The sequence below is a fragment of the Seriola aureovittata genome, chromosome 1, assembly GCF_021018895.1.
Source record: "Seriola aureovittata isolate HTS-2021-v1 ecotype China chromosome 1, ASM2101889v1, whole genome shotgun sequence".
In the NCBI taxonomy this organism is placed as follows: domain Eukaryota; kingdom Metazoa; phylum Chordata; class Actinopteri; order Carangiformes; family Carangidae; genus Seriola; species Seriola aureovittata.
Window position 1 is genome coordinate 31,347,307 of NC_079364.1, and position 23,105 is coordinate 31,370,411.

Genomic DNA, 23,105 nt, shown 5'->3' on the forward strand with positions numbered 1-23,105 from the left:
GGAAACATCTGGAAGGGATATGAGCGTGTTTGTCATCATGGACCATTTCACTGAGTGTATGCAGGACTATGCCAATAAAAAGGTTTTAGCTTTGAGGCTGCAATCGCTAAAGGTGCTTCAACTACGTATTGAATAAAGGTCTTATGTGACATCTTAGTGTTTCCTTTTTAATACATTTGCGAAAGTCTGTTTTGTCATTATGGGATATTGCACGTAGATTGATGGGTTAAAGGGAAGGGATAAAAAAAACATCAAATTCATTTAAAAAAAAAAGAAAAAACAATAGAGTGTATACAGGAAATAAAATTTAAATTATTTAAACTTTTGGAGTCTGATAAAAAAAAAATAATAATTTTAAGATTGGGAGCCATTGACCATGATATTTAAATCTAATTAAATTAAAAGCTGAAATAAAGCTAACAGAATCATGATAACAGTAAATCTATGTAATATGTTGAAAACTTAAACAGTAAAATGAAAATCTATGGAATAACATGTGGCAAGAATCAGCTGTTTCACATGGGAAATTGTATACTTTGTGTGAGGTAGCTTTGAGGTGTTATAAAACTGTAAAATGAAAGTGTGCGCAAGGATTCTCATAATTGCTCAGTGTATGTTGACTGTGTGTGAGTGTTTGACCTTTCTGTTACACTGCATGATTCATTCAGACTGTTTTATTTAACCTGTGGCCCGTGGTCATGTGTGATAGTTATGAAAGTTATCAATAATAAATGTGTTGTTTCTGTTACTATGAAGTAATGAAGCTTAGCCCCCTCTCTTTCTCGCTCTCTCTCTCCTCCTTTTTCGGCTTCCAGCTCAATCAGTTGAATGAGGAGTGTCACTGTTTCAGTTCATCAGATTTTTCCACGGCCTCTGTCAGCCAGTGATCTTGATGTTGTCAGCTGTCAGCTGTCATTTTGATGTGAAATCAATGCAAATGGAAAATATTCCGCGTACCTTGTTTCAGTTTTTTGTTGTTGGAAGCTAAGCTGATGTCTGATTCCAACTATGATATTCTCCAGGCGGATAACAACCAACCCTAGCACCAACGTTCTGCTGGACACTGCATGCACCTCCTCAGGTGGATGCCACAGGAACACTCGCGTAGCTTTCGATTCATGGCTCCCCTCCAGACAAGTCTGATTTTTTACTGATGCAGCTCAAAGATTGTGGCCTCGCTCTCTCCCAGCTGTGTGAGCTGCTGGATCAAGCAGCTTTCAGCTACCACTACGACACATTTAAATTACAGGAAAATGAATGAAGGTATTGAAACATGTCTGAAGGGAAGTGCATCATATGTAGAACAGCCGAGAGGAACTCTCTCTCTCTCTCTGTGAAAAGACCTGTGATTGGCCAAAGTCTCCTGTCATGGACTAGATAGATAGATAGATAGATAGATAGATAGATAGATTATCCCCTAGGGGAAATGCATGTTAATGTTAAGTCTGAAAAGAGGGCGAGGTGCAGACGCTCTGCAGATGCTCTCAGACCTATTGAATTACAATATGCTGAAAGATGATTATGGAATTTTTGACCCATTGACATAAAATATTTATGCCTTCCCCAGCTTTAAAAGTGTTTTTCCGGATCCAGATATCCAGATACATCACACATCACACATCCATAGTGGCAGCTGCTGAAGTCTGTGGACAGTGAGGTCTGCGGAATAAAATGGACATTATTTCATGGACATTTTTTATTTACATATTTCTTTATTTATCTACCTCTCATTTTTTATTATGAACTGGAATCCTGTGTATTTTGTCTTTTAATATTATACTCTGTTTTATTGTCTTTAACTTAGCTGCTATAAAATTTTAATCTATCTATCTATCTATCTATCTATCCATCCATCCTGCAGGAATACTGTGCTCCACAGCAACATTTCTGACAATGAGGCAAGAATGAAAGATTCTCGTCATGCTCTGAACAGCACAAGTGCGGCTGGGTGAGAGCAGGAAGCAGTGGGACACATGAGGGGATTCCTGCACTGGCCTCTCAGTCACTCTCTTCTGCCCGAGTTGCCTGTGCTGCTTCTGGCAAGGAGGTGAAGTGCTTTCACCACAAAATGAAGTCTTGATAAAATGGTGCAGCTAACAGCTGGTTATGGTAACAGGGGGACGAAGGCCATCAGAAAGAGCCTCTTTGTTTTCTCAGTATTCGGCACAAGGCAGCCGAGTGTCACACAGCTGACCCCTGATAGCTGCTTGTCTCCTGGACCGAGCAATAAGATAAAGAGTTCCTTGACAAAACCCCGTGGAAACGAGCCAACGTCAGCTCCTGGAATGCCTTCTCATTTCCTGGAGGACAAATATGTTTCCTTCATCTTGCAACAATCACGTACAGTGACTGTAAATTTTCAATTTAAGCAACTGGCTTTTGAACACTGCATGTGCTTAGGGGTTTGAAAATATAGCCCGGTGTTCTCTAAAAGAATCAGAGCAGGAAGCGTCCTGTTAGCATTCTGAGAGATTCAAGAAGTAGAAGCTGAATAAAAGGGGAGTTTTTTTCTGTAGATCAACAGCAACATAATAAACCTCAGGTACTGTGACCCTCCTGGTTTCAGCTCCCTCTTACCGCCTGTGTGGTTTTCCTCCTCATGCTTAGAATCACACTAACGAAACAGTTAAAACTGGATTCAGGTTGCCAGCATTTTAACACTAGACTTTTTGAAGAAGAATTTGGCCACTTGAAAACAAAAGATGAATTTATTAGTTATTCTGCATTAATAGAGTATTTTCCGTTGTTTTGAGTTATTACTTCATTCATTCATAATCCGACTTAGCTCCACCTGATATACTGTATATTCATATGCAATAGCAACTATAATATTTTAGCAGGTTCATTTATGATTACAATGAATAAAACTTAGTTTAGATTCTATAATAGTAGCAACACAGATGTGTAACGAGTGTGATAAGAGTGTAAGAGTGATGAACTGTCAGTAATGCAAATGTGATATTTATACCAGAGGTTTGCAAGTTAAATTGAAGAGCATTACGTGTGTAAAAGTGCTTCACTTAGCTAATGAGGAAATCTGTAGTGAAACCACTTGTGGCCTACTACAATATAAATTGTGTGAGTGTGCAGAATATTTTCAGTGGGAGTGTTTTGAGAGTTGTAGTGGAGTGTTTAGAGCGCATCACTCAGTAGACCCAGAGATGTGCTTGTATTTCTGTATATACAGAACTAAAGAAACAAAGTCCATCCATCCATCCATCCATTTTCTTCCACTTATCCGGGGTAGGGTCACAGTGGCAGCAGGCTAACCAGGAAGTTCCATACATCCCTCTCTTCAGCAACGCTTTCCAGCTCCTCCTGGGGGATCCTGATGTGTTCCCGGGGCAGATGGGATATGTAATCCCTCCAGCGAGCTCTGGATCCACCCCGGGGTCTCCTCCCAGCTGGATGTGCCCGGGAAACCTCCAAAGGAAGGCGACCAGGAGGCATCCTGATCGGACACCTGAACCACCTCAACTGGTTCCTTTCGACATGAAGAAGCAGCGACTACTTTGAGTTCCCTCCGGACATCCAAGCTCCCCACCCTCTCTAAGGCTGAGCCCAGACCCCCTACAGAGGAAACTCATTTCAGCCGCTTGCATCAACGATCTCATTCTTTCAGTCACTACCCAGATGTCATGACCATAGGTGAGGGTTGGAACCAAGATCGACTGGTAAATTGAGAGCTTTGTATTTCGGCTCAGCTCCTTCTTCACAACAGTCCCATACAACGTCCGCAACGTGTCTCGATCTCCTGCTCCATCTTACCCTCGCTGTGATCCGCAGTGATGTAGAAGTACTCCTGGACGTGCTAGTTCATCATGACATCACTGCTGACCACTGACCACACTGATGAGTGATGCTGGATGAACAACTGCAGCCTTAATTCCAGGAGCCAGCTGATTGGACCAGACCATGTGCTGACGCGCCATGGGGCAGACGATTATGGCTTTAGTTAGTTTTGCTTAGTATTTAGTTGGCGTTCATATTGTTTACCCCTTTGTGTGTTATTGTGTGGCCAAGCCACTGTACTGAATATGTTCCTTCATGAGTCATTGTGTTGGGTGAGTTAGTTCAGTTAACACTGTGTTTAGTTGTGATCTTCAGTATAGCTATGTTTTGCTGACCTCTTTTAGACCTAGTTATTATGCTCTTGATGTTGTGTGTCTTGGGTAGATAAATGAGTAAATGTAAAAAGTGACAGATACCCTGTAAAATCTGGTAAAGATAATATATTGTATATATAGTGTTTTTTTCTCTTAGTTTTAGACCTTGCCAATTATACCAACAACTCTGTACTCTAATACAATAGAAAGGCAGAGTGTATTATTCTGATGTGGCCCGGAGAAAGGAGCTCCCTGTCTCACATTACATTACTAAGATACTTACAGAATAAAAAAAATTTGCACCAACCCATCATAAGTAATATGTGCACATATTTGATTTAGGTGGGACGGTATGGAGGTGCTGTATCAGATATGAGAGGAAGAGCCATGTAGATATTTTTAGACAGCACACAGCTGTACAGACAAAGCTGCTATTGTTCCCGCTGTCTGAAGGCTTGCTGGCCCACAGAGGGATGGCATTGTTTTATCATGTAACGCTACCAGTGATCTCGTCAATGATAGCACCCTATGTTTGGTAAAGTAAGACAGAAGTATATCACAGCCGCTATTAGGTCACCTCAGCTCGGCTCAGGGTCTGACTGAGTCCTGCCGAGAACAAACGCAGGTGAAAGCAGAAACCAGATCTTTAAAAGACGGCATTCCTCGGGAAAGTAAAGAAAGGGGAAATAAGAAAAGAGGAGGGAAAATGCCTCAGTAGAGATGGTTGACAAAGTGCCATTTTCAGAATTTTCTGATGCTTTTACATGTTTTTTTCTTTTTGCATGGGTGAGGATGGAAGAGTAATGGGTGGGTGGAAGTGGGGGTGGGGGGGTGGGGGGGTGGGGGGGTAAGCAGGCACACTCATGCAAAGCTATCCTCTGAAAGGTAACACCCTGGTAGTGTGCCAGTGTGAGTGGAATGACCTGAACAGGCTCGGTGGTGATTATTATCAGATGATTACACACTCTCAACACATTATTCTCCACGTCCCACTCAAATATTCCCAAAATATTTCCATTTATTTGCAATAAAGCTGAATTCATTTTTCATATTGTTGATGATAATCTATAATGATACATTGTCTCTATGCTTCAACACAGAGAAGCTCCAGGTGATGGTCAACTACTCACAGCAACGTCAGGATTAAAGGGGGATTTATAGCGGGTTAGCTGCTGTGGCCAGAGGCACAGCTTGTGAACAGGCAACTGCTTGGGGCCCCAGGCTGTTAGGGCCCCCCCCCCCCGAAGGGCTGACAAAGTTAACTCTTCAGCAATGTCACAATGGGGTTCCCTTTCCCTTAAACAACCAATGGACGATTTGGAAGTGACATCACAGAGGAAGTGTTGCCAACTATCTTCAGGAAAGCCTGCAAATACGATCGTTACGTTTCAAACACCGCTCAGTAGGAAAGGACAATGTGACAGCAAGTTATTTGCTTATCTATTTAGGTTTTTATTGTTCTTTATAATTTAGATTTTGAAAATATCAAGGTTTTCCTCTTTCTATATATTTAGGTTTAGAAAATTCTACTAACATGAACTTTTGGAATAAAATGATTTAGATTTGACACATTTTTCGTTGGTGTCAGATTATCTTTTACATGATGGTGATGAACGTTGATTCGACGCGACCCCTGGAAATTTTTGCCCGAACAGACTCTAGAATCACCACTGTCCACAGATACGCTTGTAGCTAATGTGCACCTCCTCAACATAGTAACTACAGGTCAGGGCCGCTGTTCATCGCCTGTGTTTTCTCCTCTGGATTTCTGACGTCGGTACAGACTTCTGATAATGAACTGAAGTAGCTCAGTGATATGATGTTTACTGTAGACATGGCTTATAACTGCTAAGCCCCTCCCCCAAGAATAACCAAAATCTAATTAAACAAAATATCATCTATTTCTCACAGTATGCAACTGCAGTGCTGTTTTTATGTTAAACAAATATAACTTATTAACAGAAACACAATTTCTAAGTTCAGTAACATAACCCATGACCCAGTAACACATGGTTTCATCTGCCACCAGCACACCTGTGCAGGTAGCTGCTGCTACTTGAAGTTGCGTTTCCCAGCAGCTGTGTCAGACCCAGGCCCTGTGGAGGAGAGGAACATCTGATTATGGCGACAGTTTGGTAAAATGAGAAGAGTATAAACTGACCTGAATTGACTAACCTGTTATGTAGTGTGTTTCTTTTGTCACATATTACTGCAGTGGATGTGTGTAAAGTTGTGTGTAGTTTTAATGTAGTGTGTGCACTCACCACAATGACAGAGGTGAATTATGTTTCTGGATGACCATGTGAGAGTGTGTTAGTGAGCGTCCTCTTTACCACGGGCAATCTGGAATCAGTGACGAGGTCTTCGTGTGTACATACAGATCGTTTGGGGGAATATAATTAAAGTGCGCTAGAGTCTGATCATGTACATGTGTCTCGTGTTGGGGTGGCGATATTAACAGCTGAAATCTGACACTGAACTATAAATCAAAACCTACTCCATAAGTATTTACAGATGGACCTCGCATCAAGCACAAATCCTTTGTCAGGGCCTCAGTTAGTGAAGCTCTAATCTTTAGATACAGTTGATTGTGTCCCTGTGTTTGCTGTTAATGTTTCATTTGGTAAATGCCTCTTTTATCTTCCTGTAAGAAAAATGATTTTGTTCCTATACGCCTGTTAGTATTGAGGGGGTTGCTGATTCACGTAACATTATGCAGAGAGTAGGTGTAATAACACTGTTTATTATTATTAGTTTATTTCTAAGTGTATTTACTAATAAGGACCGAAATAACCTGAACTGAAACTAAAAATGATTTTGATGACTCTTCCTGCAGCTGAGGTGTTTATCCAATCAGATGTGATTCCGGGCGACCAGCTCATGGGATAGAGGTGTGTGTGTGTCTCTAACAATGCTGCTAGAGAGCAACGTTTTTTTTTTTTTTTTTTTTAAAAGCTCCAAATCATTGTGGTTCTCCAGAGACCCGATGAGTCGTGCTCACGTTTGAGCAATTGAGACCGAACGATCTACAAGTGACACGTTTTAATAACAAACACTAATGCTGTGTTTACAGAAGATGTGTTACAACTGACCAAAACAGAAACAGCTGACAACCCGGAAACATTAACTTTAGTTTATTCACACATCTTGTTTTTCTTACATTTGAAAATCTGCATATTCTGTACATTCAGTAGTTAATGGTGTGGAAGACTTTTGATAGCCACATAAGACGATGTATGAAGTGTTTCCCTGACTGTGACGACCAAAGTCTGCTGAGGAACCAGTTGGAGAAGGCAGTCGATGTATGACAGACTCATTCACACACACAATACAAAAACTGCTGCTGCTGCAAAATGGCATCTTATCAAAACTAGACCCAAGTACAGAGAGACGGACAGTGTGAGACATGAAACAGAACTGAGATGTGGTGGAGAATATTCTGGCACGACAACAACACTGAACGGACTCCAGTGTTTATTTTCACTCGGATCTGAAAATATTCCTCAAAATGATGAGTGAGTCAAAGGGAGGGGGGGGCTGCATTAGGAATCTTAGGATTCATATATCATCAAACGAATCAGCAGTAATGGTCAAATCAGATGGATTAAAGGCATTAGTAAAACTAGGTCTGGGCCAACATCAAAACCCAGGAAAAATATCTAAACTCGCATCTTAAACGAGACAAAAATCACACTCCTGGTTTTCTACACTTCCATCTGAGCGTCTTTTAGAGAACACAGCAGACTGTAGACCCTGGGCTGAACCTCGCAAAGGACAGATGATCCTCATCAGATTATTCTCAAGGTGGAACATACCAGAAGTAAACTGATGTGGAGCCTTCCAGATCTGTAGTGACAATTTAATATCGCATTCAAACTGCTGAAAACTGACGACCAACTTAGTTGCAATCTGTCAGACAGTGAGATATAAAATAATAAAAATCATATTTTCAAAATGCAGCAAGAATTAAAAAGAAATGGTAATTAAAAAAGTGGCACCTAACAGACACATCATTCCTAATGTGCTATATCTGTGTATTTTATGGGCACTTGCAATGCTGTATTGGACAGTGTATTCTGTGTCATTTCACACTGTATTTTGATTGGTTGGTACGTCAAAGCTGCAGCCACCTTGTGAGAAAAATCTGCCGTCATTAAACATCTGACGCAGGGCCACTGTTGGATTAAAGGTGTCCTGTGGAGTTTTTGACCTCTAGTTGCGCTATGCAAGTTTTTTTTTTTTTTTTTTTTAAATGAGCAGGTGCCCATTTTGTCCGTCTTGTTAATGTGCATGAGGACGCACAGACAATAAACACTCCAGCCAGTTGCTTTGCACCATCCCACTGACTGACAGGTGGCAGTACTGCTCAATAAACACAGCAATGCAAACAAGAAGAGTACTCAAAGTTTTTCAGCTTTGGAAATGATTCTGTAGAAGAAGTTTGTTGGATCAGTTTAGATGCACACAATGTGTATCAGTGAGTAATACTGAATGTAAACACTGGAAATTCCACAGGGCATCTTTAATGACCCAAGATTTAACCAAATTTAACTGTCTACTTGAGTCAGGGCCCAGTGCAGCGGGCGGCGTCCTTCACATGAAGTGAAGAGAGGGCTGCATTCGGAGCAGCCGTTAAAACGGGACGGGTCGAGTTTGATCCCGTGAAACACGAGTATCTTTATGATTGTGATCTTAGTTTTTTGTAAAGAAATCTATTCCATGCAACTCCCCTGACCTCCACACTCACTTTACATTTTCCTGTGTTAACCCAGTCAAATTATTTTTTTTGTAACAGGAGAAAGATTTCTGTCGCGGTTCAACTGCATGGGGCACATAATCTGCAAAAGAACAAGATGTCCTGATAAAAAGCTGCAGATAAACAAAAAATGAAACATGAGGATGACACTGAATGCAGGTGAACACTGTTAGAATGGATTTGTGAGAACATCATTTTAGGAAAAGCAACTTCAAGATGCCACAGAAGTTCACTATGCAATTTAAACACATGCAGAGACAAAGAAAAAAATTCTTGTTGCATGGGTATTATTTAGACCCCTACATTTTATTTTTAATTGTCAAAATTAAAAATTCACAGTTTAATCTCCACAACAGAGTTACCTGCAAATGCAGATGATGAATTTTAAGAAAGCACCCAACATTTCTGCCATAGGAATAAAAGAAAACACTTGATTCCAAATGATTCCTGTACAACAGAGTATTTGAACTCAGACACACACAAAAAAAGGAAATATTTGCGTCACACCAAACAGATCATAATATTATATCCAAACTTTAAATACATTAACAATACCAGAGATCATTGCTTAAATAAATTCTACAAAAATATCTGTTGTACATGTAACATATTTACATTGACTGTAGCTTCTAGCGATTGTGTGTCAGTGTTATCCATAACAGACTATATTACTCTTATTTAAACCACACCTTTAGTGAGTCAATGTGGTGCTTTCAGAACAGATTTCCATCACAGTGCACTCACTCCAAACTTAAATGTACTACATATAGTGCAGAAATGGATAAAGCAACTTATGGTTGATCACTGCAGACTTCGATGCTGCACTGGTCACATCCAATTGTTTCTAAGCATCAAACTAAAGTTCCAAAATCATTTCAACTGCATGTTATATTCTTCCCTGTGTCCACGCAAGTCATCAGAAAAAAAAAACAAATGTCAAGCAGTGTCGAAGTAAATCTAATCCTGTGTAAAATCTTTTAATAGATGTTGGATTTTGTTCCAGCTAAACCTCAACAATTCCACAGCTGACTGTCAATATTTTAAAATTCAGTTCCAAAGCATCAGCAGTGAGCCGGGAGGACATTTTATAGCCCGACAACAGACTGAATTATCTTTTCATTTCAATTCATTCCGTCAGCCTGACATGACATTGCGATGTTATGCTGGACAGACACTGTAAAGATTAAGCCCAAATTTAAAAAGGATTTATTTGTAAGTTTTCTCTGAATGAGATTTCTTGCTGGTAGCGGGTGGTGGTGATTGTCACTTGACGAGAGCTTCGATCATCGTTGTCTTTATAACACAAAAGGTTATAATACGTCCTCTGAGCAGCACTGCGTCTTCAGGGGCAGATTGGAGGCTACAGTGCTTGTCTATTGTAAAGTGACGAGACGGGCTAGCTGGTTAGCGTGCGAACTTCAGTAGAAGAAAAAACGTTAACATTGGTCTTTCTTTCCACCTCTGGAGACAGCTGTTGGTGAGTAAAGGAATGAAGTTTGTGCTGAACTCAATGTTTCATCTAGACTGGTCAGTAATCAGCTGTGAATGCTAATGTTAGCCTTGTAGCAATAGCAAAATTTACAAATAGCTCCTTTAATTCCAAACTTTTAAACTGGTTTCCCGCCCCAATAATGAAGCTTTACACTGCTGTGGACCGACTGTGTGAGGGGGTGGTGATGCCTGATTCATCCTGAGCGATCAACAATCTGGTTCTTGGAGGATCAGATGATTTCTGGCAGGTCAGAATGTTTTTGCTGGCTGTTTGTTACAGACTGCAGTGAGCTTGGGCTTGCAATAAGTCAACAAATCAATAAGTCAAACAGATCATGGTGTCCACATCTCCCATCCATGTGTAACTCCATAGTACGTTTTTCCTTTCTGCTTTTTGTTGAAAGCAAAACTTTACTCTGTAAAACACAGCGAACTGGCTTCGTAGAAAGACGACGTCCACACGGCTCATCTCACCTTCAAAGCTCTGATTAATCAACCGTTTCTCTAACTGTAGAAAAGTGCTGTCAATGGGCACAACATCAGTGCCATCTTGACGAGTCATTGAACAAATTGAAAATGTGGGTGGTGAATTCAGAGGCAAAAATCAGGGAGGGAACCTTCTAGAGGTTTTTTGTTAAAGCTCAGTATCCAAGTAGCTCAACACTTTGTGATAGAAATAAATGTTTAAAATAAGTTTAACTTCCTATAGCTCAGTAAAATTAGATGGGAGGAAATAAATTAAAATATATTGGCAGGTACACACTTGATAACAATCTGAGCCAGCAAGGATAATATCATGCACAGCAACACCATGAATAGAAGCTAACTGCAGTCAAATGAGGTTTCTATTCCCACAAATAAATAACCTTTACTCACATGAGGTGGCTCCGTTTGAACTCTTCAGTAAGTGCTGTAACTTGACAAACAAACTGGACTAACTCTCCTTCGGCATGTAGGGAACAGACCTGTGGACTTAGTGATTGCATAGTCTTCATAAATGATAGCAGAGAGTTGTTAGTTACCCTCTCCTCTTGTGCTGTGGTCGCCTTCACACATTGTCAAACTTATGTTTTAAATAGTCTTTCATAACCTTTGCGATTGGTAGCTCCTCCAAGAACTTCAAGCTTTGAAGGCCAATGCAGTGACGGATTTTTATTCGACACAAGTCTTGTAGAGTCCGGGGTTGTCCTGGAAGAGGAAGAGAAACAGTTATTAACCAGTGGAATTGCACCTGAGAGGAAGCTCAACACAGCCGAGCTGAGAGCCTGATGTCTTCACTGCACAGACATCAGTATCGGTTTATGTCAGTCTATTAGTAACAACTACTGACAGAGCAGAACAGAATCTTCATTTGTGGGTCCATTACATGTCTTAATGGCAAGGTGCACATTTGTGTGTGAAATACATGACTTGATGATAATAAACCATGCTCCATCACCAGGATCCTGTCCCCATGTCTATCGCCCTCCTCCTTGGCCTGAAGGAGCTCCATGAACTAAAATATGAACCAGGGCTTGTTGTTGTTGATCCTGGCTGCCAAGCTCAAACTACAGGTGTTTTGGGCCAGTTTAACCTCTCCTGACCGTCAGAGGAGAAATCTGGTTGTGGAACATAGTCAGATTTGGCCCAGATTATCTAGTGAAGGGTTCACAGATCCAGTATTAATCCTCTGGAACTGCTGGCAGACTCATCGGGTCCACCCCTGTAATATCAAACATGTTTGATATTAATGAGTTAAAATTGGGATGATTACGATTATGTCAGTCCTGGATTGCTAACATTAGCTAGCTTACTGCTGTGCCGTTTGAAATGTTTTTGTTGACAGCTTGTGTTGATTCAGTTCTACAATCCAATTTGTACTCTGCTGTTTTATACTGAAAGCTGCTAATTCCCATATTGTATTTGGAGGAACAAAAGTAATAAAACCCAAATTTAAAACTGGAAAATGCCACCGTCACTGTCGGCCATCCCAAAACCCCAAATGGTGCACATCCATTACGTAGTTTAAAGTTCCTCTTTCATCTGTATGATTTCACAGCGCTCAGCCAAAGGCGTTAATCAGTTCCCCAAATCACTCCGACTCCACTCTGGTATCAGCTGTATGCAAACAGATGGGAAGAATCCCCTTGATTCCAGGAAGTGATGTGTGTGGGTCTTATCAGCATGATGTGGTTAAAGTGACCTTACCACAGACACTTCTCTCCCTTCACCATAGGAAACATGCTTTGTAGCCAGATGGAAAATCTGCATTTTTATGATTTTTATGATCTAAACTGAGCCACTGAGGTGAAAAGCAAATTGTCAGAAAATATAGTGCAAATTTTTATAATTATGTTTATTGTTTTATGACCAAACGAAACCAACTCGAGCATCTAGTTGGCCACAAAAGTCAAATACCAGAGTAGCTACAATTATGTCTTTCCCACTGCAGGATTCTGCTTTTGTTTACATACATTTGGGAATTATCAGAAGGTGATAATTCATGTTCCAATTACTTTCAGTGATCGGTAGCAGTGCTGTGGATGGTGATTGGTCCAGGAAATGTAAGGATGACAACATTAGTCCAGACAATAAGTTTAAAAGATGAAATCAGTTTATAGATTTTTGGACAGTGTACAAACTTGATTCACAAGTTCATGTAAACATGAAGGAAACTCAATACCAGCATTACTCCCACTTCACAAAATCATGAGGTAGGTCCCACTGTCACCTCTTAAATCAGGTGCATCTAAAATGTCTTGGTTTCTCAAACATCTAAAAACAGGAAAAACTCAAGGAAGAACCTTGTATCAAAACCTTGTATTTGTTGAGAACTGAACAGCCAGAGAATATGAATTATGAAAACTCACACTGTATGAATTCATACCATCCAGACATTAAGTATTAAGTACTCTGTGCTTCAACACATTAATCTGAATGAAGGATACTACAATAAAGTGCCAAGTCTCTGCTGAAGCGCTGAAACACAGAGCCTGCAGAGCAAAAAAATGTGTAATTGTCCAAATATGTCTGTACTGTATTTTGTCAAGTAAACAACAAAATATTAATGCACTGTTACTTTTTATTTCATGAAGAAAAAAAAACGTAAAACCAAAAGTTTCAACACCCTACTGAGCCAGTGCTGAGTGACCCTCCCTTTGCCAACTGTTAAACACGGGTATGGAAATATTCTGCTTTGAGGTTGCGTGGCAGCGACTGGGACAGGAAACTTTGAATGGACAGAGGGAAGAATGGATTCCACTAAATATCTGCAAATTCTAGATGCAAATTTCTCGGAGTCAGTCCAGACACTGACACAGAAAACAGGCTGGCATCTAAGCTGGAGCTGAAGCTTCAAATGAACGGCACACTTTCTGGACTTGGAACATTTTACAAAAACTCACTAAAAATCTGTTAATCATGCTGTACGTGCAAGACCGCCTAAAAATACCCAAGAACTTCAAATGATCTGCAAAGAGGAGTGGGTCAAAATTCCTAAATCAAGAATAAAAAGCAGTTGCAAGCTGCATGGGGTTACTAAGTACTGGTCTAGAAGAGTGCCCAGATTTTTGCAAATGCTACAGTAACTTCTTTTTCTTCTATTCTTTCAGATCATCAAATAAACAGTATCAATGCACCAACATTTGAAGAAAGGCTCATTTTTAATGTCTGTTTGCTGCAGCGATTGTATTTACTTCTTTTCACTTCAAAAATCTATTAAATGTGTTGCTGTTGTTTATACCTGTATACAATCATTTTAAATCAAACAAGTACGGTGTAAGAGTAATAACACGTTACTAAGTGAGTCATTAGTAAAATGTCTACATGCATTATGCCATTTTTTAATGATTCGTGGATGTTGACGTTCACACATCCTATGTTAGAATTGAGATGTCATACATGACACCTGGGGGTAGAGTATGTTTAAGATTTTGCTTTTGCTTGAAGTTGGGACCTTTGTATGAGGACAGTCGGACATGTTGAAGTACTGTATGTGACAGGAGAAAAACCTTAGAGGAGCATCAGTGATGTGTGCAGCAGCTGAAAAGAGCTGAGGGTGCCTGTCATTCTGTGTGGGATGAGCCTTTCATGGCATATGAGTTAATCCAGGAGGCAGAGGTGTAATCAATAACCCAGCAGACATGTGATCTGGCTGATGGTTTAGAGTCTCTGAAAGGACTTGTCTGAATCAGTGCACAGCTCTTTGATACCTTTGATATCAAAGTTCAGGGGGCAGTGGAGGAATGCAGCCATTGTTCCTTCTAAATCATAATGCTTCAGGTAATGTGCTCTCCTGTTCCTCTGACCTAGGATTGTTCTGTGACTGAACACTGGTCATTATAACCTTGTGTTGGCAAGCAGCCCTCTGTCACTCTATACATTTCTCAACTTTTGCCTCCTCTCAACTTACATTAAAAAGGTCTATCACTTTTTGTACTAAACTTGGGCTCCGTTTCTGCACCCCACCCACTTCTCCAGGTTTCTTTACAAAGATAAGGTTGTTAACTTTTCACTGTGCTGTGCTGCATTTACAAAACGGGCCTACAACATTAGCCAGTATCCATACTCATAAATACAGTGTTCACTACAGCCAAGAAATCTTTCATTTTGAATAAGTGATTCTTCCCACATTTACAAATAAATCAATGCAATCAGTACAATTTATTCTGATCCCGTTCCAATGGCTGTTATATGAATAAGAAATTTAAATAATACATGCTAATACAAATACCTCAATGATCTTCGCGTGCAGTTTGCTCTGACAGATAGAAACGCCTGCAGTTTCAAAATATTACATGTCATGAAGCACCCAGCTAAGGTGTCTGGTTTGGACTCAAAGAGAAATAATGAAGCAGCTCCTTCCAACAATTCCAGGGAGGAAGACAAGGAAATAATGATTAAGAAACGGAATAAATTATTTATCCAAAATCCCTCTAGGATTTTTTGGGAGACATAAATATAATAACCCCATTCACAAAGTTATTTTCATACGTTGAAGGAAGAGGTCGAACATGACAGAATTGTCTGCTGTATAGAAATGCAGCACTTTAACTGTACTCATACTGCAAGTCATAATGTGTCAATGAGAAAAAATGTATGTTTAGGAGAAAATAAATGATCATAGTGAAGCAGATTTTGCCAAACTGGCAACTCAAATAAACAAATGCAAAAAGAACCTCAACTTGTGCATGACAAGCTTCCTGTCGTGCATATTATAGTGTTTTCTATCTATCAGATGAATTGTTTCTTTCTCATTTTAAAACTTATAAAGCAATAACAAATAATAATGATGATCATAAATTGTTATTTATAATAAACTGTTATTATTTTTGCTATTATTGTTGTTGTTTGTGTGACAGGTAGTGTGTTGGTGAGACTTACTTGTGACCTCCTGCAAGAAGTCCAGACAAGGCCGGCTGATCCCAGACATGCTAACCGATACAGCTACCGGCGTCTGGCCCTCATAGTTCCTGGTGTTGGTGTTAGCTCCGTACGTGTAGAGCATCTGGGCGCACAACACGTCATCCCTGAGGGCTGACAGGTGCAGGGGGGTCTGGCCGTCTTCAAGACGTCCCAGATTAGTGTCTGCTCCCCTCTGCAGGAACATGCGGCAGTATGAGTGATTGCCTTTGATGACGGCGTACCGCAGCAGGAAGCCATTCTGAATGTCAATGTTGGCACTGTGGTCCAGGAGGATCCGTACACAGCTGGAGCGCTCGCGGATGATGGCCAACTGTAGTGGCGTGGTACCTTTGTCACTCAGTGGGTCCACCTCGGCCCTGAACTCGAGGAGGAGGCGTACGAATGAGTCTCGACCATAGTGAGCGGCCACGTGCAGCGGCGTCCAACCATCATTGCTTTTTGCATTAATAATGTCACTGCGAAACTCGGATTCCAGCATCAGTCGGGCAATGCGTGCTCTCCCATGCATAGCAGCATAGTGAAGTGCTGTAAAGCCACCGATAAAGTCCTTCACAGTGGGGTCGGCTGTGCAGAGGAGAGAGGAGAGAAAGGTCAAATAGAGCAGGAGTTGTGCTTTGAGACTGTGGGTGACATGGTGTGTGATCAGCAGGGACTCTACAGTCCAGCTAAACCCTAATCAGCCACAGACAACCTCTTTACCAGTTCACCTTTAGCTAGGATTCAAACAAATACAGTGCACACGACTTTAGATCTGCAGCAGTGGTTCCCAACCTGTCAGCTGGGGCCCACTGGTGGGCCATGAAGGTAATGCAAGTGGGCTGCTATCTCAGTCTGACTGCACACTAAAAGAAACTGGAGCATCAAAATGGATAGCTGGTTGGCAACAGGAAGAAATGAAAGGAGAGAGAGTCAAGAGACAGGTGGTGAATCCTCTCCATCAAACAAAAAAGAAAAATCAAGCTTCCCTTGTTTTCAGTTCAGTCCTGAATGTTCAGTCGTTATCACTGAAATAAAAAGTGCTCTGAGAACGTATTAACTGGCCTTCGTATTGTTACGTGGTCGGGTGTGGGCCACCAACATTTTTGAGATTTTCCAAGTGGAACATGAGTTGGTAAAGGTTGAGACCCACTGATCTAGACATGATGAATAGGCAACAGATTCCTTCAATCTGAAACCTTTAAACTTCCTTTCACTGCTCACATCAATTTCAAATAGCCAAGGATTGCATGACTTCTTAGAGAACATCAGAACAAGACAAATTTTCCTGGATATTCACATAAATATTTTGTGGGAAATCTAATTTAAAAGAAGAACAGTGAGTCCAGAAAAGTGGCTCCAATGTTTCCTCACCACAAGAAATTTATTAGGTGATAATAAGTCCATATTGAGATTTCATGCTGCCCCCAACTGTCCAAAAAAAAAAAAAAAAAGAGAAAAAAATCAAATAATTCAGTATTAAGGTTTACTTAAGCCCTGGGCTGTATTTTGGAATTTCCACCTGAAAAAACAAAACCAGATTCAATCAGTAATGGTGCCACGACTGTAAGGCCAAAATGAACAACCCTGGGCTCTACGGATAAGAGACAACTGGGAGAATTTAAAATTCAGTGGGTGCCCCTGCTCCTATCACCACGCCTGAGTAAGATTTGAAAAACTCAACATAAACTGAAATTTTCATACTTTACACTGCATGTTTACATATTCTGGAGCACCAACTCTTGACCTTTGAAAAAATGCTGATGTTCAGCATGTTTGAAGTCTCTGTGAGTTGATTTTGATATGAACTGGAACCAAAGAGCTGCTGGAGAATAGGAAAAAAGCAGTTCTGAACCCCTTACCACTTGCATTAATTTTAAAATAGATGTGTAAGTGTAGATAATGTAAGTTGTAAACACACAGGACTTACTGGACTGACAAAAACCACTAGGAATGGTCCTTTAAGAACACTGGGCAAAAATCAGTATTAAAAATAAAGTAAAGCCACAGTGTGGGATTTTATTATCTCTCACTTTCATGTTTCCCAGTGGGAGCAATAAAAAAAGAGTTGGATAGCGAGGGGTATGAGTCGTGCTCACTGCATGGTGGAGCATAGGACAGTAATTATCTGACAGATTAATGGAGGAAACGCTAGTATACAGACCTTTTGCTTTTCCCCTCTGTGTGTGTGTGTGTGTGTGTGTGTGTGTGTGTGTGTGTGTGTGTGTGTGTGTGTGTGTGTGAGAGAGAGAGAACAGTACTGTTAACCCTCATATGACCAACACTGCAAACATTCAACTTTCTTGAGTTGTGCAGTGATATTGATGCTCACTGGTTGTTAAGGAGATAAGGATTTCTACAAATATTTATTGTGTCAGTGTCAGGGCACTGAAAGGTGATTTAAAAGAATATATATTCTAGGTGATACTTTCTGTGGATGTAAGGCATTTATTCTCAGTGAGAACAAATGAGTTCTCACTTATTGGACTTATTTCCTTAGATAAAGCCATAAAGTGTGACATGCTGTAGATACTTTTTTATAACTTGAATGGCTTTCAACCAATACAGCGGTGAATGAAAGGCTGTCTTATGCAGTAAAATAATGCCCTCTAGTGTTTAGACAGAAAAACCTGTCAAAGCATAATGATACACACCAAACAAGACAACAACAAAAAAGCCTCTGACCTCCATGCTCCAGAAAGACTCGAACACATCTCTCTTTCCCTTTGGCAGCAGAGAAGTGGAGCAGTGTCCAGCCGTTGGCATCGCGAATCTTGGGTGAGTATCCTTGCTCCAGCATCCTCCTGACAGTGCAGACATCCCCAGCTGCCACTGCAGCCTGGATCTGCAGCTCCTCATGAAGCTCAGGGTTCCTTCTGCAGTGATGGTTCAGCATCCTGTCACATTTCGGAATGGGAATGTTCATCTGTACCTAACCGCTGTTAGGAAAAATCGGTGAATACATTCTGTATATCTGGGGAAACTGGTTGGGTATGTACAGGGTGTCTGAAGTGTCTGACTCACCTGCCAAGAACATTGAACATTGTCTAATGCACACCTGAGAGACAGGTGCTTAGGAGAATGATGTAGGCAGTGAGCTTCTGCAGTCAGCATGAAGTTTACTGAGAAGCAGTGCTGCTGTTCACATGCCATGTCTGGCATTAAGAAACAATATTTTTATTCACAAGCTACAGGCCGCGACAACCAATTGAAAAAGATGTAAAATCCCAATTAAAATCTGACCAATACTGTAGCACTGATAGCTATGTTGACATTTAAGAGTTTAAAAAAAATCTGATGACATATTGGCCTGTATTCATTTTAAACATCACATAATATAAACAACCAGTTTTAAAATGTTGTTGCTGAACATATCTGAGCTAGTCGAAACGCTAAAATGTATTTCTTAAAAAACTGTGACTAGAGATGACCTGAGTTGATCTTAAGGATTAATATCATGGCATATTTTAAGAGATGAGTATTGATTGAAAGAAACCTGATCTAAATTCGGTGCTTTCTTTACTATATCCACTGTGTTCTGACCACCTGCTGGTGCTGCAGCGCTCTCCTTCACCACAGCTGGGCTCTACAGTGCAAGAATTTCACTGAATATGTGAGTGAAAATTAAAGCGTGTGAATGTATTTAGGTGCACTGTTGAGTGACTCTGAGTTCAGACAATGTGGTTGGCAAAATAAATGGATTCCAACATGACTTATCATTTGTAAGGAGCAGTGTACAAAACATTCAGGCAACAGCTGCTCATTTTTAGCCAGTGCTGTCATTTTCACCAGTTAAAATGACAAACTTTGGAAGCAGCAGGTGACATCAGCTGTCACTAATTAATGTTAATTCTGTGAGTAACTTGATAACAGGCTAAAATTAACTTGGCTGTTGTCTGGTTAAAGTGCTCTGTGCAAGCCAGCGTCTGTGCTTGACCGAAGATCATTTGTGAGGGAAGAAGCCCCACTCTGTAACACCACTGTATAATAGTGGACTGACATACAACGATACTGCTATGTTCATCGTAAGCTATTATTGGCCAACACACAGGCTCAGCCAATTTACACTGTTTCTACATCACTTAGCGAGTCTACTAGCTCTGCTATGTTCAGCAAACACTTGAACTTTCAGGGGGTACTGTGTACTAACACAAGTTCAGCTGAATGGCAGATAAACAGCAGCTAAACTGGGTGTATGATGATGTTACATTAAAATCTCTGCCCAACAGAGCACTGGTACTCCTCCGTAATGTTTTACATTCAATAGAAACTAAAGCTTCAGGTTTCAGTTTTATGATTTTTCAGGGCAACCGACAATATCACTAACTGCTACAAAAAATTGAAGAACAGAACAATATGCAGTTTGTTGCAACTGCAGTGGGAATTAGTCTTTCACTATATGTATGATTTTTTTCCCTGAAGCTTGTGTCCTTGGTTGACTGAATAGTTTTTGTGGCATCTACCTGTGTTAGTTAGTACAGGATTAATGGGAATTGACCTCTGTCTTAGATGATCAGTAAGCATCTTTTTGCCTCATACATGAGAGGATATAAACCTGTGTTGCAGCCATCCTCTCTGGTCATGAAGTCTTCACTTGACAACAGTTGCACAAATCTTACATATTGCCCCTTTAAAGTTCAGCTTTAAAGGTGTGCAGCAGGTTTAAGGCAAATCTCCATTCCAGAGACTTCTAGTGGCATTAAAGTGACTTGTAGTAGCAGCTGGATTTAGACTAAAGCACAAATGATAATTTTGTGTTCGCATAGTTGTCAGGGTATATGTGAGTTTTGTCATTTTTCCATGTTCACAAAGGTACGACTGTCCACAAGCTGCCAGAATTTATGGCTGCATTAACTTCTTGTTTGGCTCTTACTCACTGACAAATATGTGCGAACACATCAACAATGCAGACACCCAGTGCAGTATAACAAAACCACATCTGTTGACAAGGTAGATTTAGGACTATATCCAGCCCCTAAACAGTAGGTGCAGTTTAAACCACAGGTCCTGAGGACACATGATTTTGTTCCAAACCCTGAATTTAACCAAATTGAGAACAGAGCAACAGCTTGTAGAAATTCAAATTAGCAAGAAATTATTTATTTTGTTAAAATATTTGAACTGCTCTTGTTGACCACTTTAAATTAAAAGGATGTAAAATAAAAACAAAAATCTACCTTTTGACCAGCTGAAAAGATGGGCTTCTCTTAGTCATATCGGAGCTGCACCAGTAATTATACAGCTGCACCGTCAGGGAGGCTGAGAAAGAAATAAGAGGCACTGTGTCTTCAATAGTTAGTCCTGCAACACACACAAAAATGATCATTTCATCAATTATGCAATTAACGTCAGACAAAATTGTGGACTTGTTATGGATATACTACTACTACTACTACTACCATCACCAATAATAATAATAGTAATAATAATAATTCATAATGTGAAATGGCAGTTATGTCAAATGAGATAAATGAGATGTCAAATGCACAACTTTCTAACTTAAAAAGCTCTGATTCAAAATTAGCGACCACTTCATTGTGACAGCCAAATGACTAAACCGTTCCAACAAGGCAGAAAACTCTACAGCATGTCCTGTCATCACATTCAACACTAATTGTTTAGTTGGTTAGCTCTTAACCGGTTGGAGAAAATTGGACAATAGAATGGCTTTATTTGCTAACATAACCAACAATGCACAGCACAGACAAGTAAACAATATCGATATGTATTAAAAGCGGGGTTGCCAAACGCACAGATGAAGAAAACTCGTCTCACAGATTACACTAAACGGAATGAATGCCCAGACTCTTATTCAAAACCACTCGATTTCAGGCTATATTTTTCTTAGGCTGCTAGCTAACGCCAGCAAGCTAACAAATGCACTAGCGCTAGCTCGCTAGCTTCTGTTCACTTTTTGTACTGGCACAGTTCGGTACACGGTACACATAAACCAAACACACCGGGTTAATGGATATTACAGTTCATTCTACACATTTACTGACAAACACAACAACTTTAAACAACTATTAAAAAAAAGATTTACTTGACAGACGCTGAGCCGACGTTCAAGCCAATCAGCTTCCAGGTGGGAAGAATTGTCAAAGCTGCATATTTCTGTCGTTTCGACTCCAATCCAACACTAATTAGTAATATTGACTTTTGAAACTTCCCTTTATGTCCGTTTAAGCAATGTTGAGCATCATTTCGCTGTTAAACAATCAGCTTTAACAGCAAAGTCTCTCACTGAGCACATCAGTGTGACCCCATCAGCAAAAACAATAAGACTTCCGACTACAACCTTTCAGAATAAAAGTATAATTTCTACAAATCTAAAACAAAACGTACACATGCAAAAAAAAAAAAGACAATAAAGAAAGAAATATCGTATATGAAAACGTACTTTAGGGTCGCAATACATCTTTCTGTGCCATTCCAGACTAAAACTTGCTGAACTAACCTACTTTCAAAGCAGGCCTGGACTGATGAAACTAAAATCAACCTCTATTAAAATGGTGAGAAAAAGAAGGGGTGGACAAGAAACAGCTCATGCCAAAAATCCACAACCGCATATGTCAAACATCTTGGTGGGTCTGCTATGGCTTGAGCATGTATGTCTGCAAATGGAACTAGCACACTGTCATTTATTGATCATTTCACTGCTGATGAAAGCAACAGGATGGATGGAGAGGTCGACAGGAGCATTGTGTGCTCAGGTTCAGCCAAATGCATCAGAACTCATTGGTCACATGGTCAAAGCAACATCATCAACCAGGCTTAATATGCAGAATATCACCACACATAAAGTCACGATGGTGAACACTTTGATACAGGAGATGGCGGCACATTGTTCCTCCTTCACTTGATGTTGCATCACTGCATTTCATCTTCCCGAATGTCCAACTCCTTTAAAGATGTCTAATCTCTTTTTCTCAGAAAACCAAACAGCCATTTATTTACTCTTCACACTATCTCCACATACTTTCTAAAATACTTTCAACACTGGTTTCTCCTCATCCTATTTTCTGTAACTGTGTAATTATTTGAGCCTGACTTCTATTTTTTTTTTTTTACATGTTATACGAATTAACTCTACTGTTTCATTCTCATGACAATGATCATTATTATTTGCTGAAATGAAAAGTATAAAGTTACTGTTGCTGTATTCAATTCTCAGTCTGCTTATCTACTTTCCTGTTTCCCTCACTACTTCTTACCACATCCACTCTATTTAAGTTTTGAGTCTATTCCTCCCTCCTTTTGTTGTATCATCCTAATAATATTGCCTCTGAATTATCACCATTTTGAATGTCAACATTTCCTGTTCTGACCACTTGTTTTACTCTTTACTTTGGTTCGTCATGCACCATGCAAAC

General features: G+C 40.2%; 1 protein-coding gene across 2 annotated transcripts; it reads right to left on the bottom strand.

Moving 5' to 3' along the window:
- Nucleotides 1–7,223: 7,223 nt before the first annotated feature.
- On the bottom strand, nucleotides 7,224–22,009 carry asb7 (ankyrin repeat and SOCS box containing 7). Of its 2 annotated transcripts, none has more exons than XM_056380748.1 (5): nucleotides 21,776–22,009; nucleotides 20,910–21,033; nucleotides 18,418–18,629; nucleotides 15,715–16,320; nucleotides 7,224–11,541 (listed from the first exon to the last, which is right to left on the bottom strand). In XM_056380748.1, exons 2-5 carry the CDS (start codon nucleotides 20,945–20,947, stop codon nucleotides 11,402–11,404), a joined length of 996 nt encoding a protein of 331 aa, XP_056236723.1. In that variant the 5' UTR covers nucleotides 20,948–21,033; nucleotides 21,776–22,009; the 3' UTR covers nucleotides 7,224–11,401. The 2 variants fall into 2 exon arrangements, with proteins under 2 accessions (XP_056236723.1, XP_056236733.1); XM_056380758.1 differs by having other exon boundaries at nucleotides 18,418–18,671; nucleotides 21,776–21,792.
- Nucleotides 22,010–23,105: the final 1,096 nt, after the last annotated feature.